The following is a 21,541-nucleotide window of genomic DNA, read 5'->3' as shown; positions in this document are numbered from 1 at the left end:
ATGAAAGCAAATCCACCTCGTAAACCGTATGACCACAAACATTTATATTGTCTTATGAAACCGATCCGGCCTAGCTATAAATAGCTGTATCAGTTTATTTACATAAATTAATTGAGAGATGCTTAGTGAAAGTGTAGCTGACAAGTTGATAGATGAAGTATCAGGCACGTCCTTGGTAAGGAATGTGCAACTTCTATATATAAGACAAATAGTGCTAATGCATGCTCCTCGTTATCAACATAAACCTTTCTTTGAGAGAGTCTAGTTTTATTCTTCAAAACTCATTTTTCATGCTATTGTAAGTGATGGAAACAGATGATTTTAATTTTCGACAAATTATTAACGTTTGTTTGAAAATAAACCTACCTGTGCCCTGGAATTTCGCCAAACTGAGCAACCAACTTTGTTATATTAGCTGTTCGTATGAAAATCAAGATATCTCCTCTGTATATCCAAGATGACATCTGAAGCGTACATCCGGCGGAACTGCCGTATATGATCGGGGTAGACAGGGTGGTACTCATAGTGGAATTTATGGCGAGAAAGAATCCAAATTTCCCTGAAAGAATACAAAAATTATGTGGAATACATACTGCATTGCATAAGGCTTGGTGCGTGGCGTATTTCAATGCAGACGAATTAATTATTGGGAACATCAATACACCAATAACATTATTTTGTAGTTTCTTAAGCTTTCATATCATGATATTTGTCCTCCCGACTTTGCAGTCTCTTAATTTAAACATGTGCAATCGGCTGGCAGTTAGACAAAATGGATACCAACAGTTTCAAAGATATCAGCAAAAATTTCAAGAAAACTACATAACCATGTTTCCTATCATCATTAATTATTTGACATCAATTATAATGACTTTAAAATAAGAAATTAATTGTTACATTAAATCAACGTATTGACCTAACCATAAATCTGATAAATGATGCGTACCATGTGGCGTTGCTAAGGTGGTATCTGTGACAGGGATAAACCGGAAGTAATCTTCGCAATCAAATCGACGGAACACGTGGAAGTTATCGACTCCAGGCAGGGTACACAATGGTTGAGCGGCCGTCCACGTCAACATAGTGGTTTGGTCGAATTCCATCTGACATCCACTTTCAAAATTACATGTGAACTCTGAAACACGCAAAACAAATAAATAAATAAAAGAAATTGTATGCAAGCTATTGTACAGTGTCTATATATTCGTTATGTTATTAATAATCTATGTTCACAAAGAGAAGACAATCAAAACGAAAGGTTCATTCTTGAATAATATATTAGAAACCGATATCATTTATATAATCACTTCTGCTTCATTACTCTAACCACTAACCTAATAACGCCACTTACAATAGTTCCTATTTCATCAAATTGATTTACAATAAAACAGTTTTCATTGTTTTGTCATGATTTAACCTGACATTTATATTAAAAGCAACATTTTTGTCGCTTTCAACAATTTACGTTAAAGATGCTCCACCGCTTACAAATGGTATTTTTTCACTATCAAAAACAAGAGCAGACGATTTTGTATTTTTCTTCGGGTACAAAAGTTACTTATTTTACACCATTACCACCATTGAAAAGTTTGAGCTTCTAATTTTACTTCAAGTTAAAAATATGAAAAATAATTAATTGCATCCCGAAAAAATTCCATGGCACTATATCTTATATAGAATGAAGTAATGATTGCGCGTGCACCAAAGGCGAAACAAATTATTTTATGTTATTTTTTGTGTCGATTAGGCATAAATATACACGATTAAACACCAATTATTGTTCAAATGATGAATATCATTTATGCTCTGTCGGCGGTGGAGCATCTTTAACAATAATCTGATGATTGTATTGTTTCAGTATAACTAGAAACATCTTGTAAACGCAGGCCAATTAATATCCCCATGTGTTCACCATTGACCGTTAGTGAGGACACAATTAGCCGTGTTGGATGTAAGGCCTCTGGACAATAAGCAAAGACGAGAACACAACATCTGTAACCTAGTACCAATATATATCAACATTTATCTAGGAGAAAGGAACGTGAATGTTGTTTGGGATGTTTACATGAGAAAAGAACACAATTATTGTCAGGTTTTGAGGACACATGTTCCTGGATGTACGTGATACACTTTATACTGGATCTTATTTACATATCTGTTGCAATGGGTGTGAATGCCAATTACTAATAAAGATCCCAAGGCACGTCTGTTCTTTATATCTACAGAATAGCATCAAGTGTGATTTTTTTCTCTGTGTGACCGTCACTGGACATTGTTCTTTCATTGATAACATGCGGTTTCAAGGATGACTTAGAAAAAGGACAGCCAGACAGCCAGACAGCTACTGTTACTTCCTTCCTTAATGATGTTATTATGGCGAGCTGCTTTAGGCACATTGACGACTTTCCTCGTAACCTGACACCAGACATGCGTACTAATCACCATGTCTACTACGTCACCACCGGTCTGATTATTTTAATGACACCAATTCTGTTTTATATCCGTTCTTTAAAAACATCGGTGTTAACAGGTTATATAAAATGTGGGTTATGGTAATGTTATCGGTTGGAAACATCACTCAGACCTTCAGACAAACTTTGTGGTACAGAGATACACTAATATGTAGGCGTTTCTTGTATTGAAAATTTATTTTGATAAGCGCGCATTTACGTCATCATCCTATCAAACATTCAATGATTTTCAAAAATTGTATGATTTCAACGTGAAATTAAAGCAGATTGTACACTATCTCCATTAATTGTACTTTAAGATATTCCATTTTATTACTTTTTAAACATTTTGTACGATTTTTTTTTCTTCTTTGATCCAAGTTTGTAATATAAATGAATGTTACTCCACCAAATGCTTTACAAATGCGGATGGATAATTACAAGTAGATAACCAGTATAGGTTAGTGAAGTAAATACAATAATGAGCTTACGATGATTGTCTTTGAAAAACTGACAGTACAGCGAATCCCATCCTACAAGATTGTCGTATTGTTGTTAGAGAGCTTACAGAGGATTAGCCAAACTCTAACACTCCTTATTGTCATTTTGTTGTTTACATGTAGCCTCCTTGCGAATCCTAATTGACTTCATTTAAGCATGAGCATATGACCGTTCTGAAGACTTAATTATTGACCATCTGTAGGAGGTCTCTCAGTACTTTGATGAAGGAACTAATTTGTTAGGCTCAAAACAATTCGATATGAATCAAAACAAAATTAATCCTATCAAACCAATTTCCGGTATTTGTAGCATATATAATAGATCCTTATATGGTATACAATAACTCATAGTCTTTCCATGGAGCAGCGCGGATGCATGCCAACCTAGTTCAAATATGGATCGACTTGTATTCTCAAACTTTATGATTATGATCATGTCAACAAATGGCAAGTAAGCAAGTAAAAAGTAAAAAAGAACAAACAATCTCTATGACGACATGACTTCGATCATTTTCTTCTCTACGATACTTTCCATTTGTACATTTATAAACATTGTAACACTATACATCAGCATCCATTGACCAATCGTCAGGTGTAATGTAGCACCACTTCGTGCTCGTAAATGCACGTGTACCTATTCAATGTCGGAGCAAATCTCGTAGCATACACAATACAAAATGCAAAGGCATGTGCGGTTTGATTAACAGCTGGCAATCCGTCAATTGAAAGACAGATTCAGGATCTCTTCATTACCATAATTATCTTAATTTTTTATTCCCACAAAAATATAAACCCACGTATGATAAGATACATGCTCTATGCTATGTATCATTTACAGAATATCTAAATTTCGATTTATATTTCTATTTTAACACCAAACGAACATTCTATTGTATATCATAGCAGAAAATGTGTCATTTTGGTGGTGTTGTTTTATTACATTATTAGCGCTCCATTGGGATCTCATTAATAATAAATATCAGAAATCAATTGAATATTTTTAATGGCAACATAGCATCAATAGAGAAATGTGGGGTAATTTATTAATTCCTGATCACTGACCTGATTCATTTGTAATTAGTCAATTCAAATGCCGATATCAACACATCAATTTCTTTTCAACAGAAATAGTCGTTTCATGTTTCCGATATCACATATCTTGGTAACATACAATGTACTAAACTGGCTATTAATATTTTATAGTATTTCTTTGTATTCTTTGAAACCCAAGACACTGTAAAGTTTAAAAAAATAATTTACTGTATCTGTCAGCAGTCAGACTTTGTGGTGATCAGTAACTATATCAGTATCCTCAGAGGGGACGAACTCCCTACCACGAATTCATTTCACACATTTATCATTATGATCGATCACTTAAAACTTCTGTTAGAATGCAATTGAACAAAGAATATATATCCATGGCTCCCGGTAACTTTTTAATCTGCATTTCCATATTACAGGGTAACTCACGTCATTTTCTCTACAAGGTATGACGTTACACTCGCAAACACATGATGTCACAATAAATATCAACCACAAAGGCAGACAACTCTGTAATATGCAAATACAGAATATACACCTTATGACTGTCAGACTTAAATTATGACCAATTGAATACATTTGATGATCATTTATATGAGATGTTTTATATTTTGTCAAGTTAATGCACTGCTGAATCACATAATGAACAGAAATGAGACAATACGTTCATTTATGATCATTGGCCTTTCTCTTAGGAATATAATATAGAATAGTGTTCTTGTATTTCAAAACGTGAATAGTGTGGTCACACCTAAAATCGTGTGGTTACACCTATATCTAAAACTACGACAATGATTTAACACTATATCATATCAAATATTGGAAATATCGAGCTGCAATTTCTAGAATTACATTGTAGATATGGTTTGATAATTTGTAGAAAAGTGGTGTACTTTGCATAGTATTTTATTGTACATGTACAATGAGATTTAATTTTTGAAGGAGAATAGATGTTTTAAAACTAGAATATAACGACTTATGCAGTTCAACATGAATTTTCCAATTATCAATAATGATCATTTTGCTTGTTGCGAGCATTTTCATTGGCTTAAGAATATACTTTATCAGTACATAAAGGAAACAATGTCGCTGTTTGTAACGTCACTTCGGATTGGCTAAGATAACGGCGTAATGATTTCATAGACAGATGAGTTACAAACTGAATTTTGAATATTGAAGATATCATCTTTAGTAAATTGAATCACATGGATTAATTTGAATACATTTTTATGTTATGGAGATACAACACAAAAATCTGAGTGTACCCTATCACAAACCACTTCGCAGTTTATTTAAAGTACACACATATAGGGATTGGATTTCGTTTTTATGTTAACCATGCTTGTATGGAGCAATTCCTCTAAGAATATATTCTATGGGGCGCGTTAGCGCCCCATATTGAATATATTCTTAGAGGAATTGCTCCATACAAGCATGGTTAACATAAAAACGAAATCCAATCCCTATATTTACACTCACACGACTTTTTATTTATATTTTATGCAATGAAATCGTCATTTGAAAGTGACGTAATTATTCAACAAAAGTCGGTCAAAAGTGGGAGGAGCTTACTCAATTGAACAGCGAATGATGACGCTTCACGTAAGGTAGAATTATTCATCCGCGACGACAAAAAAGTTCAATATTTTAGTGTAAAATAAACATGACAAACAAAGTAAATTTCAGAGATAATTTTATTTAATCAGATCAGAACTTTAAATATATATTCAATTTTGCTAAAAGTTAATGTATAGCGTAATAACATAAAGAATTTGTACACGGCCACATGTGTGAACTCGGTGACCGTTATTGTGCAGCGAGGCGAAGCTGACGCACGCTTACACACTTTAGTTTGCCGAAGTTGTGAAAACACCGATTTTCAAGTAGCTCAATGTGTTTGAGATGTCGTCTGACTTGACGATATTACATCCTTGGGAGCCATGTGATTATATAATCTACGCTTAGATCCATATCGCCATCGATAGATGAAACAAATTCATTTGTGTTCGATGGATACAATGTATTTGTGGTGACGCGGAACTGTCAACACGTGGATTATTAGCGGTGCATGTTTTATAATACACATGATTAAATACTCAAAGAACAAAGACAAGAGGATATGTTTATAACTGACCTCTATCAGAGGGTCTCACACCCGTCCACCCCAAAGGCTGGATCGTAGGACGAACATAGGCACAGCTAGAGGTAATGTTTACATTTGACACCCATCATTTTTAACAAAAATGAAAGCACGTCGCCCCGGTCGGGATATTTTTCTGTTTCTTTATACAATTGTTAATTTAAAAATTGTTTGAATCACATATAAATTTCAAAGTTCAATGTTACCATGCAGTTATGGTAAACAAAATCGGCTAGTATTAGCGTATAGTGACCAAGCCTAGCAAGTGTAAATATATTTTTGTGTTAGATCTCCATATCTTAAAAAATCTATTCAAATTAATGCTTATCTGATTGTTTCATTATATTGGTAAACGTTGGGTTTTTTTCCAGAAAATCTAATGATGGCACATTGATACCTACCCGCAATGCAAATAACTTTAAGATATGGAATATATAGTTCTCCGACGGTTCAAACAATATTATAATTAACCACAGTACCTCTGCAACATACATGTATCATTATCTATTCAGTTTACAATCGGGATTGTTTACAAACTACATGCATTATCTACAGTATAGATACATATTTAACAAACTGATCGTTTTTCAACTCCAGGAACATTACATTTTGAGCTACCATTTCGTCTTTCGAAAAAGTATTCCGTTATTAGACATTGCAATGAAAAGAGAATCAGATCCATACACTTAAATATTTATCGAATTCCATATATGTTCCGCGAGCTCTGCGTCTCAGAACCAGTAAGTCTGCAAAGTTGTTCGTGATATATAATATATTGATTGACCGATTTAGATTTATTTCCGCCCTTGCCGCTCAACAAAACATAAAATCATTCTTGTCCGATGCCAATCACCATTGGTAATCGTGGTTTTCAAATTTCCAAACCCATAAGACCAGATATTCATATTGCACCAAGGGGAATTACATGCAATTTATGTCTTATACTTCATCAAGCAGAACCACTGCATCAGCAATGTTATCTTGGGTTAAAGGGCAACAACGGCATGGCGATACCAAAGGCAACTCGCCCACGATACCATCCATAATATATTGTATAAATATCACAATTGTTAGGTGGACCAATATGGGTCTCTGGGTGTAAAACATTGTGGGATGTGGGATTAAGATGTGATTGGTCAATGGAGAGGAAGAAGCGACGGATGTAGCTATTTTTACCAACATCGGATACCTTGGGGACCGATAAAAGACTGACCTTTCCCTTCAACATCCATACACTGATGAAAAATATATAAAGACATGACACGATTAATGTCAACTGCTGATTTGATTGCATCACCGAAGTACTCAGCTGTCTATCAGTCGTGTAACGATTAAACGTCCACCCAGAGAAAAATGCCCAACTGATCTGATGACAGGGCTTTTATAAATTTAAGAGAAGCCTAATATTTCGTCTGTATACCAAACATGTTATATGTAATATTTAGACATATGTCACAGGGATATTCTCCTTGACAGTCTTTTATCTAATTATATTATTGCATGATGAAATTGATCAGACGTTGCCACCCACATATACACTTAGTTCTAAACCTCGACTAGTCGCCTGGAAGCATTACAATGCCACTAATGGTATTGAAGATGTGAAAATCCTGACGTGGAGGAGTTTTCCATTTCGTTACCCTTATTGACACAAGTGCACTGAAAACGTACATTTGATATGTTCTAGAATTCTTATAAACTCTTTCAAACCCAAAATTCATATTGATTAAGCAATGTTTATTATATCCTTAATGATTATGTTAGTCTGTGGTATTACTTCAGAGATTCGTTCATCTGTACCAAAGTTTGATCCTATTACAAATAACTGATACTATTAGTATGCGATTCGTTCGAGCCCATGTTGTTTGGCTAAGTTATACAGTATGGAACCTAGGGTTAATCCACAACGACGCAACAGAAAGGTAAACAGAGGTTTATGTAAGGTATTGCCACTACATAATGGATGACCAAATCTACTCTATAGTTAAAAACACAAAAAAACTGACATTGTTTTTAACGTCCATCATGTTCGCAACATACAACCACAATGAACTTAATGATGCTTGACAAATTAGACCTGACGATATTAGAATGGTATTACAGAAATATAAAAAAGAACTTTTTAAAACTTAATCCCTATTTCATATTGCTTGTGATAGTGTAGGTTTCAAACATTATGTTTTATTTGCATTTGTTGTGTATTGTATTCTATTCACTAATTTAGTGCCATGGTGACCGAATTAAATAAATTTGCTTCAATACGATTGTTAGACAACGACGTTACATAAGAACAACCATAAACCTAAAGTAAACACTGGTAAAATAAAAGCCAGATAGAGATGTTCTTGGTACGTAGAACCATCAAAAGTTTAGCACATATATTGTTCATGTAGATCAGGGATTTATTTTTGTTTTTCCATGTTACTGCCACAGTTAATGAATACAATAAGGTCTCGGTGATGAACAAACTACTAAAATCAATCTATTCCATGGTAACTTTGTTGCAGTTTTAAGACATTTTTGTGAAACATCAAGCTTTATGTGGCAGGTTTGTGACTCGATGATGTTTTCTGGTGCATATGCAGCAATAAACGTGGCCGTGTGATGTTTAATGGTAACGTTTGAATGTTCAACACATGCGTGAATCGGGCTAATTAAGACCAACAGTAAAGTAATGCTGTCTGTTAAATCAATTCGAAGGTATTGAATATTGCCATATTATGTCATTGCCCCTCACTCTGGTAGACAAAAATCATTTAATGAAGAATATTCTTTTATATTTTATATTTTAAGTAATACTGGAATCGTCTTCTCTGTGTTTTCTCTACGTTAAACATTCATACATAATTCTCTATCACGTCGGATCAATCAGTTCCTGTCTTTATGATTATCATAGAACGTACAATTCAAACATAAAACATATTTGACATGAAGTGATTTTCTCTTCACTCAAAGTACAGCGTAATTATACTTTTGAATTACGTGGTTTTTCAAGTACAATTAGTACACCTGATGAACTAGCCTGACGGACCTGGTCATGATATGCAACATATAATTTAAGATTTAGTAGTTATATAGAACACGTAATATATACAATGTACTATTACATAAAAAAACTATGCCTTTTACTACCTCTCTGCAATGTATGCCATGTATGAGGTATAGATGATAGAGATAATCACGTATATGACTTATTTCAAAGTGTCCTCTCTAGAAATGAGAGAACTGAGCTTAAAAGTCTCTCTGCTGTTCACAGACGACTCCCACCGTCATCATCGTTTACAGAGAAAATCAAAGCATTTATACTTCGCACGTATAGTGTCATAGTGAAGACAACACACGACGTGATTTCAATAACATCATGGTCTGTCGTCAAATAACCAGACAGTTTCTGTAAAATTGCCTGGACACGACCAGCAGACACTAGGATCACATAGGAAAAATGCATTACCAGAGATAACTTAAATGAGATAGACTGTTTCACTTGTCCAGTGCGTAGGTTGGCTCTTGAATGAGCTAATATATCGTATTATGCAACACCAAACAATATATTGGGATCATTGCATATTCATTGTTGTATCCTGTCGATCCTGGTACGAATGTTAAATACTGACAGTACACAATCGAATCCAGAGTCTGTCTCAACCCCATTGATGTAAAATTTCGTAATATCTGTTTGTGTATGGGACCTAGCTATTCATTAACTTATCGACCTCATGTTATGTGTCCCATTTATATGGCAACAGAAGATTCGTCATTCCATTATGTTTCATCTTGGGTTCCCATGCATGATGGTACCACCATATATGGATCTCTAATATGATGCTTAGCCATGTGTGTAGGGCATTAAGTCATACACGTAAACATAAAGCGCATGTTTTTGATGACGTGGCCTTGAGTGGTTTGCCGTTTCCAATCAAAAGCTGACATAATCACGGCATTGGAATACAAGCCAATCTTAATAATAAAGAGTGCGACGCTCTAATCACCCGACATACAGAAGCACTTTGGGAATTAGATATGTTGGACAGACATTCCGCCACTGTTGGGTCGTGTTCAAAGTTAGTCATGTTGTGTTGGTTTACCAGTTACAGATCCCAGACCGACGATTTCGGATGACAAAATATAACATGATAAAGTTATGACTAAGACATTATTAACAACTTAAAAGTCAAACTATTTTTAATAGTCATGATTTGTTTTTGATGGTGCAGTATGTTCAAGATACTATTAAACATTGGCAATATCGGTGAATGGTAAACAACTATGATTAATCTTACGGTAGTGCCCTATAACTTAAGCAAATGCCTTGTCTAGGAGTCATTGAAATATCATTGGAAATAATCACGAATAGAAGACACCTCATGTTTTGTGGTATTAACAGGATGTGTGAGTGCGACTTTTGACATTAGGAATGTTTTAAGTAGTAATGTGATTCTGCATTGTTTGTGTATATTTGTGGTGTATTGTACACTACACTGTCTTGCTGGTATTTGGGCACTTGCTGTCTCGAATGCAATATTGAAAAAAGAGGTCTTAATCAAGGAATTTATTTTTACCCCTATTGATTCCTTTTGAAGTACTTTGACGATGTATGCTTGAGATTGTGTTTGTAATTCTGGGCCTTAGATTACCGATATGATGTCAGATATTACTTATATGAGATCGGTGATTAAAATAAATCGCTTCAATCGGCTGGTTTTGTCCTCTGGCCAAATCACACATCTGAGTCTATGAAAGTGATAGCCAAATCTTTAGCTGGTTTGTCCCTTGTAAATGAAATATTATCGAGTTGGTTGTACTGCACGATGTCTTTGCTCTGTATGCTTCAGTAAAATAGCACTATAGAGAAAGCAATATCTTCCTTAATCACAAGGAAATATAACAGTACCGGTAAAGGAGTAATATTTGTAGCATTTGTCTATTTCCCTATTTACATACCATATATTTCCAAAATTAACCCACCAGACAAAATGTCTATGTCGCTGCGTTAGGTGTAGATGCTGCCCGCTCTTCCCAGCATTACTTCTAATATTAGTTTCTTCCCAGCATTATTTCTGATGTTGGTTTCTTCCCAGCATTACTTCTGAAGTTAGTTTCTTCCCAGCATTACTTCTGATGTTGTTTATCAATATTGTACAGCGGCGTATTTTCTCTTTGATCCCGTTAAAATCATTAACGCACCTTTTCATTATGTGTTGAACTCAACCATATCATATTGATCGTGAACACATTTTCCATTCCATTACTGCTACACGTAAAAGCGCACATTATAGATACCTTGATCGTATTATTTACCACCATGAAAAGCATTAATAAAGAGTGTAGGCATGATATGCCAAACTTCTTCTCTAATCATTTTAACAGAATCCATCAAATACCTTTACCAGTTTGCTCTAATTAGTCACGTATTTTTAAACACGTGCCCTGTATCCCATTTTCAACTCGAAATTTTGGCACAGCGCTGGATATTGGAATGTAGCTCTACATTGTGTAGAGAGTCATATGAGACTGTAGCGTATCCTCCGATCGTTTTGTTAGGGTATGATTATATAATGTTAAAGTATAGCCACACCCAGGACTTTCTTTCATTAATCCTTTGCTATATAGTGTAACAATTTGTACACATTTGGTGTTCCCTTTCATTCGTAAATAATCAGACTGAGTTACATGGTTAAGTGAACCTAACCACTATTAGACTTTATCAAGGGATTAAGATAGTACTGTATACTATTACATTTACTAAGTATTCTCGAACGTCTAGACAAATTTCCTGTCAAGAGTAGAAATGCAATGCACCTATATCTATAGCTAGAAGTCATGGTAATATAATACTACAACATTAAAGATGTATAACCGACTGAAATGGTGCAACCCAGGTTATGTTAACACACGACAGGAATTTTTTTTATATTGTAAAAAGCGTGATTTAATCAAAGCGTAAACATGCAGAGGAAAAATGTGAAAATGTCATTGCAAACGGTCAGATCACTATATTGATAAATCAAAATATTAATCACATCTTTCAAAAAAATATAAATCGAAAACAATGACTGCACACGTTTAATACGATTATATGCTGAATTCCTGATTTTTTTATAGTATTAGATCAATTATGTTACCACATCTGTACCTAAAACACAACACAATAATGCTTTGTATCTAAATCATGTGAATTGGCAGCGATATAAACTAATGTAGAGGACCTACACTAGTATATAATTTACAACAGCCGTAAATGATTCGTTTGATTACTCAAGGCTGCTATGAAAATGTCAGATTCCATGAAAACGGATCCGCATTTACCAATTACCTTAGACATTTAAAGAAGTGGCCCTAAACCAATACAGTGGTTTGGAAAACCACATGTTCTCTGGGGTAAGATGTTTAAGTACATTGCACTATACTACCTATAAATCAATTAAACTAGAAATAAATGTTGCTTACATATTTTCAATAATGTAGTTCCACAGACTACTTTTCGTCTGTTACCGTCAGGTAAACTCATGATAAGATAATTGCGATTATCATTTTTATCATGCAATAGAGACAGGAAGAAGAGTTTATTTGATTTATGATACACATATAGTTTATAAATAATAAAAAAAGGTAATTACTTATCGTAAGGGATTATTTATCTTGGCAAATCATTGCCTGAAAGCATCGACGTTGCAAAAATTACAGATAGTTCTTGTCATTTGTAATTCACTCTTTATAAAGTATTTACAATCATGCATCTCACCTACTTTGAATAGATACAAATAAATTGCCAGTGCACCATTATGTTCAACAGCACATCATAGTCATATATTTGAAAAAGTGATATTGATAAAAATGATCTGGCGAGATTATAAATAGATGCAGACAAACACGTACATCTACAGTCTCGTCAGTGTGTGTAACCTAGGTAAGGTCTTCTGACATCTGCGTCTTATAGGTTCAAATAGCAGTTGTTATAGTTACTGGTTGTAGCTCTGGTATAGGTAATCAGACAATATAGCTATTCTTCACCTTTAGGTATGCATTATACATTAAATGGCCTGTTTGACTATTGGGATGATCGTGCATTCACGGTAGACATAATGTTATGATGTATGCCAAACGAAATAGATTTATCATATAAAGAGATTGTTTTGAAATTATTACAGATGAAGGATGATTGTTTTCAATAGTACCGCAATATACCATATCTTATATGTTAGTGAGAGCGAACTCATTCATGTTGACCGATTACTATCATTACTGGAACAGACCAGCGTCAAAACTACTGATAATATAGCGCTCGTTTCATGGTTTACTGATTTCTTGATAAGATTTGACAGCAAGCTACTGATGTAACAATGCCAAAAACTCCTAATATATGCCGGTATCTTGATGAAAACTCCAAACTTCCAAACAACATGACAAAACAGTAATGTGTACATTCTCATCTTAAAGAACCCAAAAATAGATGATCATTGACTTCAGAATTACGTACTGATCAAAGGGTAAAATGTTTCAAACCACCACTGAAAACGTTATCTAAAAGAGTACACACCATTTTTAACACTCATTACTGACAAGTAACTATTTATTTTTCTCATTTGACAATCTCCAGTAACCATTTCGGCCTCACAATTTTTATTTTCAAAGATCAAACATGTTTGTATATATCTCCATAGTGTTATTGCCAAGATTAGTATTGATTACATTGTGTACCCCCATCCCGCCACCATATCGACATACATAGCTTAAAATATACTAAAACATAGGTACTTATCCTAACGTAAATTTACGCTTTCTATAAATTAGGAAAACAACATAAATCTATCACCCTAAGTAAAAGTATTGATTTAATCAACAATCGATACAGAACGTCTTCCAATGCAATATATCCAATATTTCTTTACATTGACAACAGATGTATCAAAATTAGCACCAATGTAAAATCCAAATCTGAAATCTTTTCACACTATCCCATATGTATTTGACCTTTTGACATAATGGCGGTTACATATATGAAATGGTGCTGATTAAGGTAATAACAAGGCAAGAGGCTGACTGATGGTGGGTTTTATAGATCTATAAAGTTCGTGTCCTCTATCTACATACATGATCATTAAATGGAAATCAATATAACGAAGCCATTATTCGTCATTGTTTCCAACCAAATAATCATTGTATGGTCGCTGAGGAATGGGAAGATATACACCTTTGGTAAACGTTATAAAACACGAAGTTAGAGTTTTAACACCATGAACACAAATACTGTTATGGTGAATTTATCGACACGTTAACTATTTATATTACGGATACTATCACACACAAAGATACTTAATCGTTATGGCAAATTAATAAAGTTGTTGACGGCGTCATGTAAGGTAAAATAATATTGAGTTGGCTCAATGATAATTGGGTTTCATTATAATTATGAAACAATGGATTTTACAAAAGAGAGATTAGCATATAAAAAAGCCAACAACTATAGGTACACTGATTTCGTACTTCTGTGTTTCGATAGAACTGCTAAGACAATATTATGGATAACAGTTCCTATGGATTAATTATTTTGTAACATGCCGTACCGGTTACTTATACATGTATTTACGTTTATAATAGCTTGAAAAACATAGTGGGTTCTATAAATTTTGTTTTCGGATTACATTTGTTTTTAACCTTGAGATATCTTATAAATAAATGTAGTGAGATCCTAATCTTGTATAATTAGTATCTAATTATTAAATCATTTGAACAATCCTGTGGTAGAGAACTGTGGTTTGCGTGTGTAACTACAATTGTCCACCCCAATCGATTGATATCCTCATTAATTGATATCTCTAATTACATCTGTGTATACGGCGGACAACGTTCATGGTCCGATAACTCCATTTACAGTTAAATCATGACCGTATGTGTTTTACTGCCAGCCAGACGATAGGTATATCTTCGTCTGAGAGTCCTGTACTGGTGTACTTGTAATTCGATGACTTAAGATAGTTATCATGTAAAAATGTTTAATGTTATCACTGGTGAAGAATGGGTTAGTGAAATTTAAGTCGAGACGTACATGGCCTAATTGATACATCCTATCCCCAAAACGTTTATGTTACTGTTAATGTTATGACTGGTGAGGAATAGGTCAGTGAAATTCAAGTCGAGTCATATATGGCCTGATATATATGTCTAATCCCAAAAAATATATATTCTACTCTACCTATGCTAGTACGTATATGTTTTTGGTCGGTCTTTCCTATTCATTAAACCGTTAGTGTCGTTGTTGATTTTCATTATGACGTACAATAATCTTGCTTCATTAAACATTAAGCATAAAGATCAAAAATGTATAGGGAATCTTAATGATTTGGAAATAATGTTATTAAGTAAAAAAATATTTATGATCTCGAGGTATCAACACACTAGTACATTGCGATAACGCCTATTCTACATTGCAAACAAGAACCGGATGACAATAGTATACGTTATGTTAGATACATTACATAATTCGCTGTAAAATGTTATCTTTTTTATCGTTTGTATCTGACAGTTCAGTAAAGACAAAGATGCATTATATTCTGAAAATGACCAAGACAGTTTATCTAAATAGTACAGACGCACAATGCATATAAAATGAAATATCCTTGCCCAATTTAATTGTTGTTTTGTCTTCACATTGTTCTCAGACAGATCACAGCCGTACATGTATAGGTTCTTATCAAGGAATCATTGCGTGTAAACGCCCATTATGATAAATAATTAATCACGTCTCGATTAGGGCACATTGTCACCAGTCAAAGGTTGAAGAATTTATGAACATGTATAATAATACTGATATGATAACAATGACCAATTTCCTGTGTCTTAGAAGGACACAATGGATCTTTGTAGTTTATATTTCTATAGTTTACATACCAGGAAGATTGGTATGAAATGAGTAATATCAGTTCATTGTTAATGTATTAAAACAAGGAATTAGAGAGAACGTAATTAATAATGATGTTTAATTAGGCTTCTATGTACCCTCGGACTTTTCTTAGTCCCATAAAGTTAGTAAAATACCGTTCCGTGTACGAGGTTAAGGTCAATAGAATTAAACCAGTAACCATCACATCTCTCTCTCTCTCTCTCTCTCTCTCTCTCTCTCTCTCTCTCTCTCTCTCTCTCTCTCTCTCTCTCTCTCTCTCTCTCTCTCTCTCTCTCTCTCTCTCTATCTCTCTAGTCGCGAATGAATAACAAATATTACATAAATGCCAGACAATGACAACATTATTTTTCTTTCTCCTGGGACTCCGGCTAACCTTCAGCATGAAATGATGACACTTCCTGAATCGGCCATCAGCAGCCAATCAGTAACACATCCAGATATCAGATTCACAATTCGTTAATTACAGCTTAACAATACTAAGCCCACACTTCTGTAAACATCCTGGAAGTTCAGAGCAAAAAGCGTAGGACATGTATACCGACTTTTTCTCTAAATATATATATTGATTATATGTCGCACTTTTACTACTACTCACTCATATGTTATTTTTGGTGTAATATATTTATAGATATAGGCTATTAGTTGTAGATTGATCATCTGCTGTTAATACATGTCCATTTTTCAACAATATATGGATTAAAACAAATTGTTAGCATGTTTCCACATGTGTGCTGCCGAGGGGAAGGTATGGGTCCGACCTGAGAACATAAGGTAAACATAACTAGAGCAATAACAATTACTTCGACTCCTCCTTTGCTCCCTTTAGATTAAGACATAAATCGATTTCAGGAAATTGAGATTCTTCATGTTCTTTCTTTCCCATTATTATTATTGTTTTGTAAGGGCCTTATACTGTATTAATTACCAGTAGACTATACGTTATATGTATATTCAGTTCCTTTCCGCTATTTTCTACGGACTAATGCGTTTACACTAGAACCTCCCAATGGATAAGTGGTCATTTACCAACAATCAACGCCTCATTTTCTATACTTCCTTCAGACATGGCGGCATGGGCCAGAGTAAAAGGATCCAATAATTGTACATCTTTGATACCTTTGGCCAAGGATTCGATAAATATGTTTGGGGGAAATTTGTCATTATCTATAGGATATGTAAATGTAATTTAAACCGATATCCATCGGATCGTTTACGATTATTTGACATTTAAGATAAAAGTCAATATCATTAAATCATTTGCTTCCTGTTATTTTGGCTTTGTTTTCTTCCAGGATAGATTCTATTTAGACAATTATCCAACTTCTTACGCATTTTCATACTAACCATACAAAGGATTTATGCTGAATGCTCAGCCAAGTTTATGTTGACACGCGTTTAACCGAATAACATTTAAATTCTTTATTTGTGTAATCATACAAAATACTGACAAAACAAAAGAAAACAAAAACAAAACAACAGCACTAGCTCTAATTAGTAATATCTAATACATAATCAATGATCATGAGAATAGTTTAGAAACACCTTACAGCTGACAAAGAAACAGACAGAAGACGAATCGTGGTAATGCCCATTAAGGATTATTTAGCCTGTAGAGGCCTAGGATCCATCATTCGGTGTTACAAATAAACGGAATTGATAATCAACTGCGTCTCTCTCGTGATGGTAATTCCTTCTTGAATAATTCAAATTCCCTCTGATGTCATTGCAAGTAACAAAGGGATGGCACTTTCGTGGTAAGAAGACTATTTCATGTATGGATATGAGGGATAGAGATTTTCTACCCGTTGTATTTCGAGTGTGTTTTACTATACTTTTCAAATCCGCATATGAACGATATTTCTCTCATACAGATGCACATGCCTCTATGTTACAATTATGATTTACCCATACCCTATTCGATATATCAATATCTCTAAAATTCTCTATTATTTAAAAAATAAATTGTGGCTAGAAATGAATTCATCATATATTAAACATGCATGGATTGCATGGGATAAATCAGTACTTTACCACATACCAGTGTACACTTTAATTTACACATATTGCCTCGTACAGTCTATTCCCCGGGGCTCTAGGTTACAAGTAACAGCCTTACGTAACCGATCGAGATCAAGAGAAGCTTGCTTAAACCAAGGTCATTTGCGGTTAGCACTTTTTCAAGGAATCATATGTTAACCCGTATGATAAAATATATTAGTGCTTACACGGTCTAATAGTGAGTATTACATTACCAATGATCTGAAATTATACCTAAATACCTTGGTTCCTTTTCACGTTATAAAAAATGAGGACTTATTAACCATTATGATATCATATTGTGAGTCTGTCTTCTGTTACTTTATCATAAGTCTGTATCTAAACCCATCAGTTCTACAAGATGGCAATGTTTTGTTATTCCATATAATGTTCAGAATAGTCTCATGTATAGAAGTCGATAAATTTAGTTATAGTATATGCAAATTGTATATAAAACATCGTGTATGTTGTGTAGCATCCTGTTAACAACATTTGATGATTTTGATTGTGTTTACTAGATATGTATACCTTAGTGTATATACATTTGTAGATATTTCTGTGCATTTATGTACTGGTGTAGACACGATTTTTTTTGTTTTAATATCGCTGTTCCACTGAAATATCCTGAATACTTTTGATTACTGTAGCAACAAACAAAATTTCTTTTAAAATCAATAGTTACTATCACAGCGTAGCTTTATAGCTCATTTCTTTCATAGTGATATGTGAATACAATATTTTCTATATCACAAGGAAAGATAAAGACAATAGCACTGTATAGAATGAGACCAGTATTAAGTATAATAACATCAGATGTATTTGGAAGAATGTTTATTTTTACCCCAGTTACATTAAGATTTGAATGTTAGATTTGAAATAATCATTACTGATTACACAATGCGTTAACGTACATATACCAAAACATATTTCTTAGAGCATGTGATATATTTATATTGAGAGTAATGACGCAAACAATATCATAAATTCTTCGATGAACATAACAAGTTTGTTCGTCATCCATTTGGTTTAAACATTTTTATGGAAAAAAACATGAAGCTATTAAGTTTTTGATGAATAGAAAAACGCCTGAGGGAGTGAAAGTGTCAAAGACGTGTATTTCAGCTTACTACGTACTATTTACATTCAAATTTATACCAAGAGTTATTGCGTTCATCAGGGAAATCAAAGGATAAATATAACGCGGTGTACCATTGTAGATTGGCGTAGCACACAGACAGATGGTATATAAATAATGGATTCGTTGTAAGCAACCATGCAACAAGTGTTTGAAATTCATGTAAGCTGAACAACATTTCACTGATAATACAATAGTCGTTGATGTATTGTTAGCCTTTTACGCCTAAGATTGACTTACTGCGGGCAAGTCATAAATGATATACAACCTTGATTACTGAAGACATGAAACGTGTGAAAGTTGACATTTATCGCTTGTGAATGAGCAAATATGTTATGAGTTTAATGCACATGTAAAAAATGATTGATTTTCAGGGTGACATGTCAAACCAGATCAAACGGTAAAAATTATCTGATATGGGATCTTGAATATTTGTCGATAGCTAAAGTTCATATAAGTACAAGGGCGTTCATCAAAGAATTCCTTTATCTGTAAACTAACGAAAATAAACAGTATAAGCTTACCTTCTGGTTCCAGGGATATCGCAGCCGATATAAGTCCAACTGAGTTAGTCTTCTCCCCTCCTATAGCTCCACCTTGATTCTCCTGTCTCAGTGTTAGTTGGAATTCAATGTAATCCCCTCCATCTTCACTGCTCTTACAGTCCGTTACATCAAACAATTCAGTGTCTACCTTCATTTGGAATGTCTGCTGTGCAGTACAGGTTGCTGCCAATTCATCAGAAGGTTTTGAAATACCTTTTTGATAATTGTGGAATACCGAAAAATTGTTTGAAGCCAAATTCAAAATCAGACATGTACCTGACGTGATCAAGTTCACCTCACCTGTTGTTATCACTACCGGTCCCGGTGCAGAGTCTTCACCATTACTTGTCGTAGTTTTGGGACAAGGATACGAGAACTCTAATTCTAGTTTGGCAGATTCTAAGAATTTACCTGTAAACAAGGATAATGTCTCCGGTGAAAGATCACTTAGAATTCCGTATTGAACACCGAAGTCACCAGACAGATTTCCGTTCTCTGATATAGAAACATTTAATTGAACAGCTGCAGTGACACTAACTAGTATCATGATTTTGTACACAATCCAAAGAATATGTGATGTTTTTACAGCCATGATGATTGTTCAATTATGAGTGTCCTGGTTTTAACCTGACCACATCAAACACTGATGTTGAAAGATACAAGTGTCGAACGAGTTATGTCCATATAAACTTATTTCATCCTTCTGCTCCATAGGATATCTGAGATGACATTGTGTCCTACGCTAATCACCTGTTCCACTTAAATAATACCAGCCAATTGTAATATTTCATAATTTATCCATACTAGCATCCGTCCGACTCGGCACACTGTCCCTCATTGGATGTAGCGCGCTTGAATGAGCAGGAGACTGGAGTCAATACTGTCTAGTGTGTAGTAGTATACGGCACAGCGCGTGCTTACTACGCCATGCACTTCCAGTTAATTCATAAAAAATAAAGTGGATCTACATTCCCACGCAATAAGAGGCAATAGTAGCAGGGAGACGGCATCGCTACAATTTGTATGATAATGGTTCTCTACAGTCTTTGAATATGTCAAATACCGAAAGCAACGAAGACGTAGTGTGAACGTGGCATTGACATTGCCGGTTCATTTACACATTGTACATGGACATTACTTTGGTCAATGCTAATTAGTCCCATTTGTATACTCCGCTAGTTATTTTCCTTGTCGTTCGGAATACAATATACAGGTATGTGAGCTGTAGATATCGGCAACAGTTACGGCTGCCCGTAGACGTACAATAAGAAATTGTCCTACTTAGGTTAGAGGACGTTAATAACGTAACGGTTAGTCAATATATATCCTGGTTTGAAAGAATTACCTTATTTTCAGTTTACCGATATTATCGACAGAACTCTAGTCGGACCAATCACCCATGAAATAGTTGACATGAAAAGGGTTGTAAAAACAAGCGGGTTCGATACCGCAATACACCGATGTATTGTTCCACGGGTAGGTAAGTACACTACACCCGACACAAACATATATCCACAGTTGTTTTTCCCAAATTATATGGGTCAGGAGATTCGTAAAAAGAACACGCCACAGAACTGCTGACTAAATAGGATGCCAGTTGATGTTGTAGACATAAGCCAGCTTTAAATATACACAGCTGAAATAACTGAAACAAGTAAAATATAATTACCACAATAAAGATAAGATGCCTTTGTATTTGTTATTGCAGGCATTTTCTGTAGATATAGACTAATACCTGTTGAACATTTAACCTACCTATAGTTATAGTACACACGTAAGCCTCTTACATACA

General features: G+C 34.4%; 1 protein-coding gene across 1 annotated transcript in view; it reads right to left on the bottom strand.

Moving 5' to 3' along the window:
* LOC138329653 (uncharacterized) overlaps window positions 1-21,150 on the bottom strand; it is a 36,793-nt gene extending 15,643 nt beyond the window's left edge. Inside the window, exons 1-3 of the mRNA XM_069276879.1 lie at window positions 19,729-21,150; window positions 947-1,135; window positions 367-559 (exon numbers count right to left, since the gene is read on the bottom strand). Coding sequence (XP_069132980.1) covers window positions 367-559; window positions 947-1,135; window positions 19,729-20,341 — 995 coding nt within the window. The 5' untranslated portion in view covers window positions 20,342-21,150. The remainder of the gene's footprint in view (window positions 1-366; window positions 560-946; window positions 1,136-19,728) is intronic.
* Between the last annotated feature and the right edge of the window lie 391 nt (window positions 21,151-21,541).

Source organism: Argopecten irradians, chromosome 1, assembly GCF_041381155.1.
Source record: "Argopecten irradians isolate NY chromosome 1, Ai_NY, whole genome shotgun sequence".
Taxonomy (NCBI): domain Eukaryota; kingdom Metazoa; phylum Mollusca; class Bivalvia; order Pectinida; family Pectinidae; genus Argopecten; species Argopecten irradians.
This window is presented reverse-complemented; position numbering and strand designations above follow the sequence as displayed.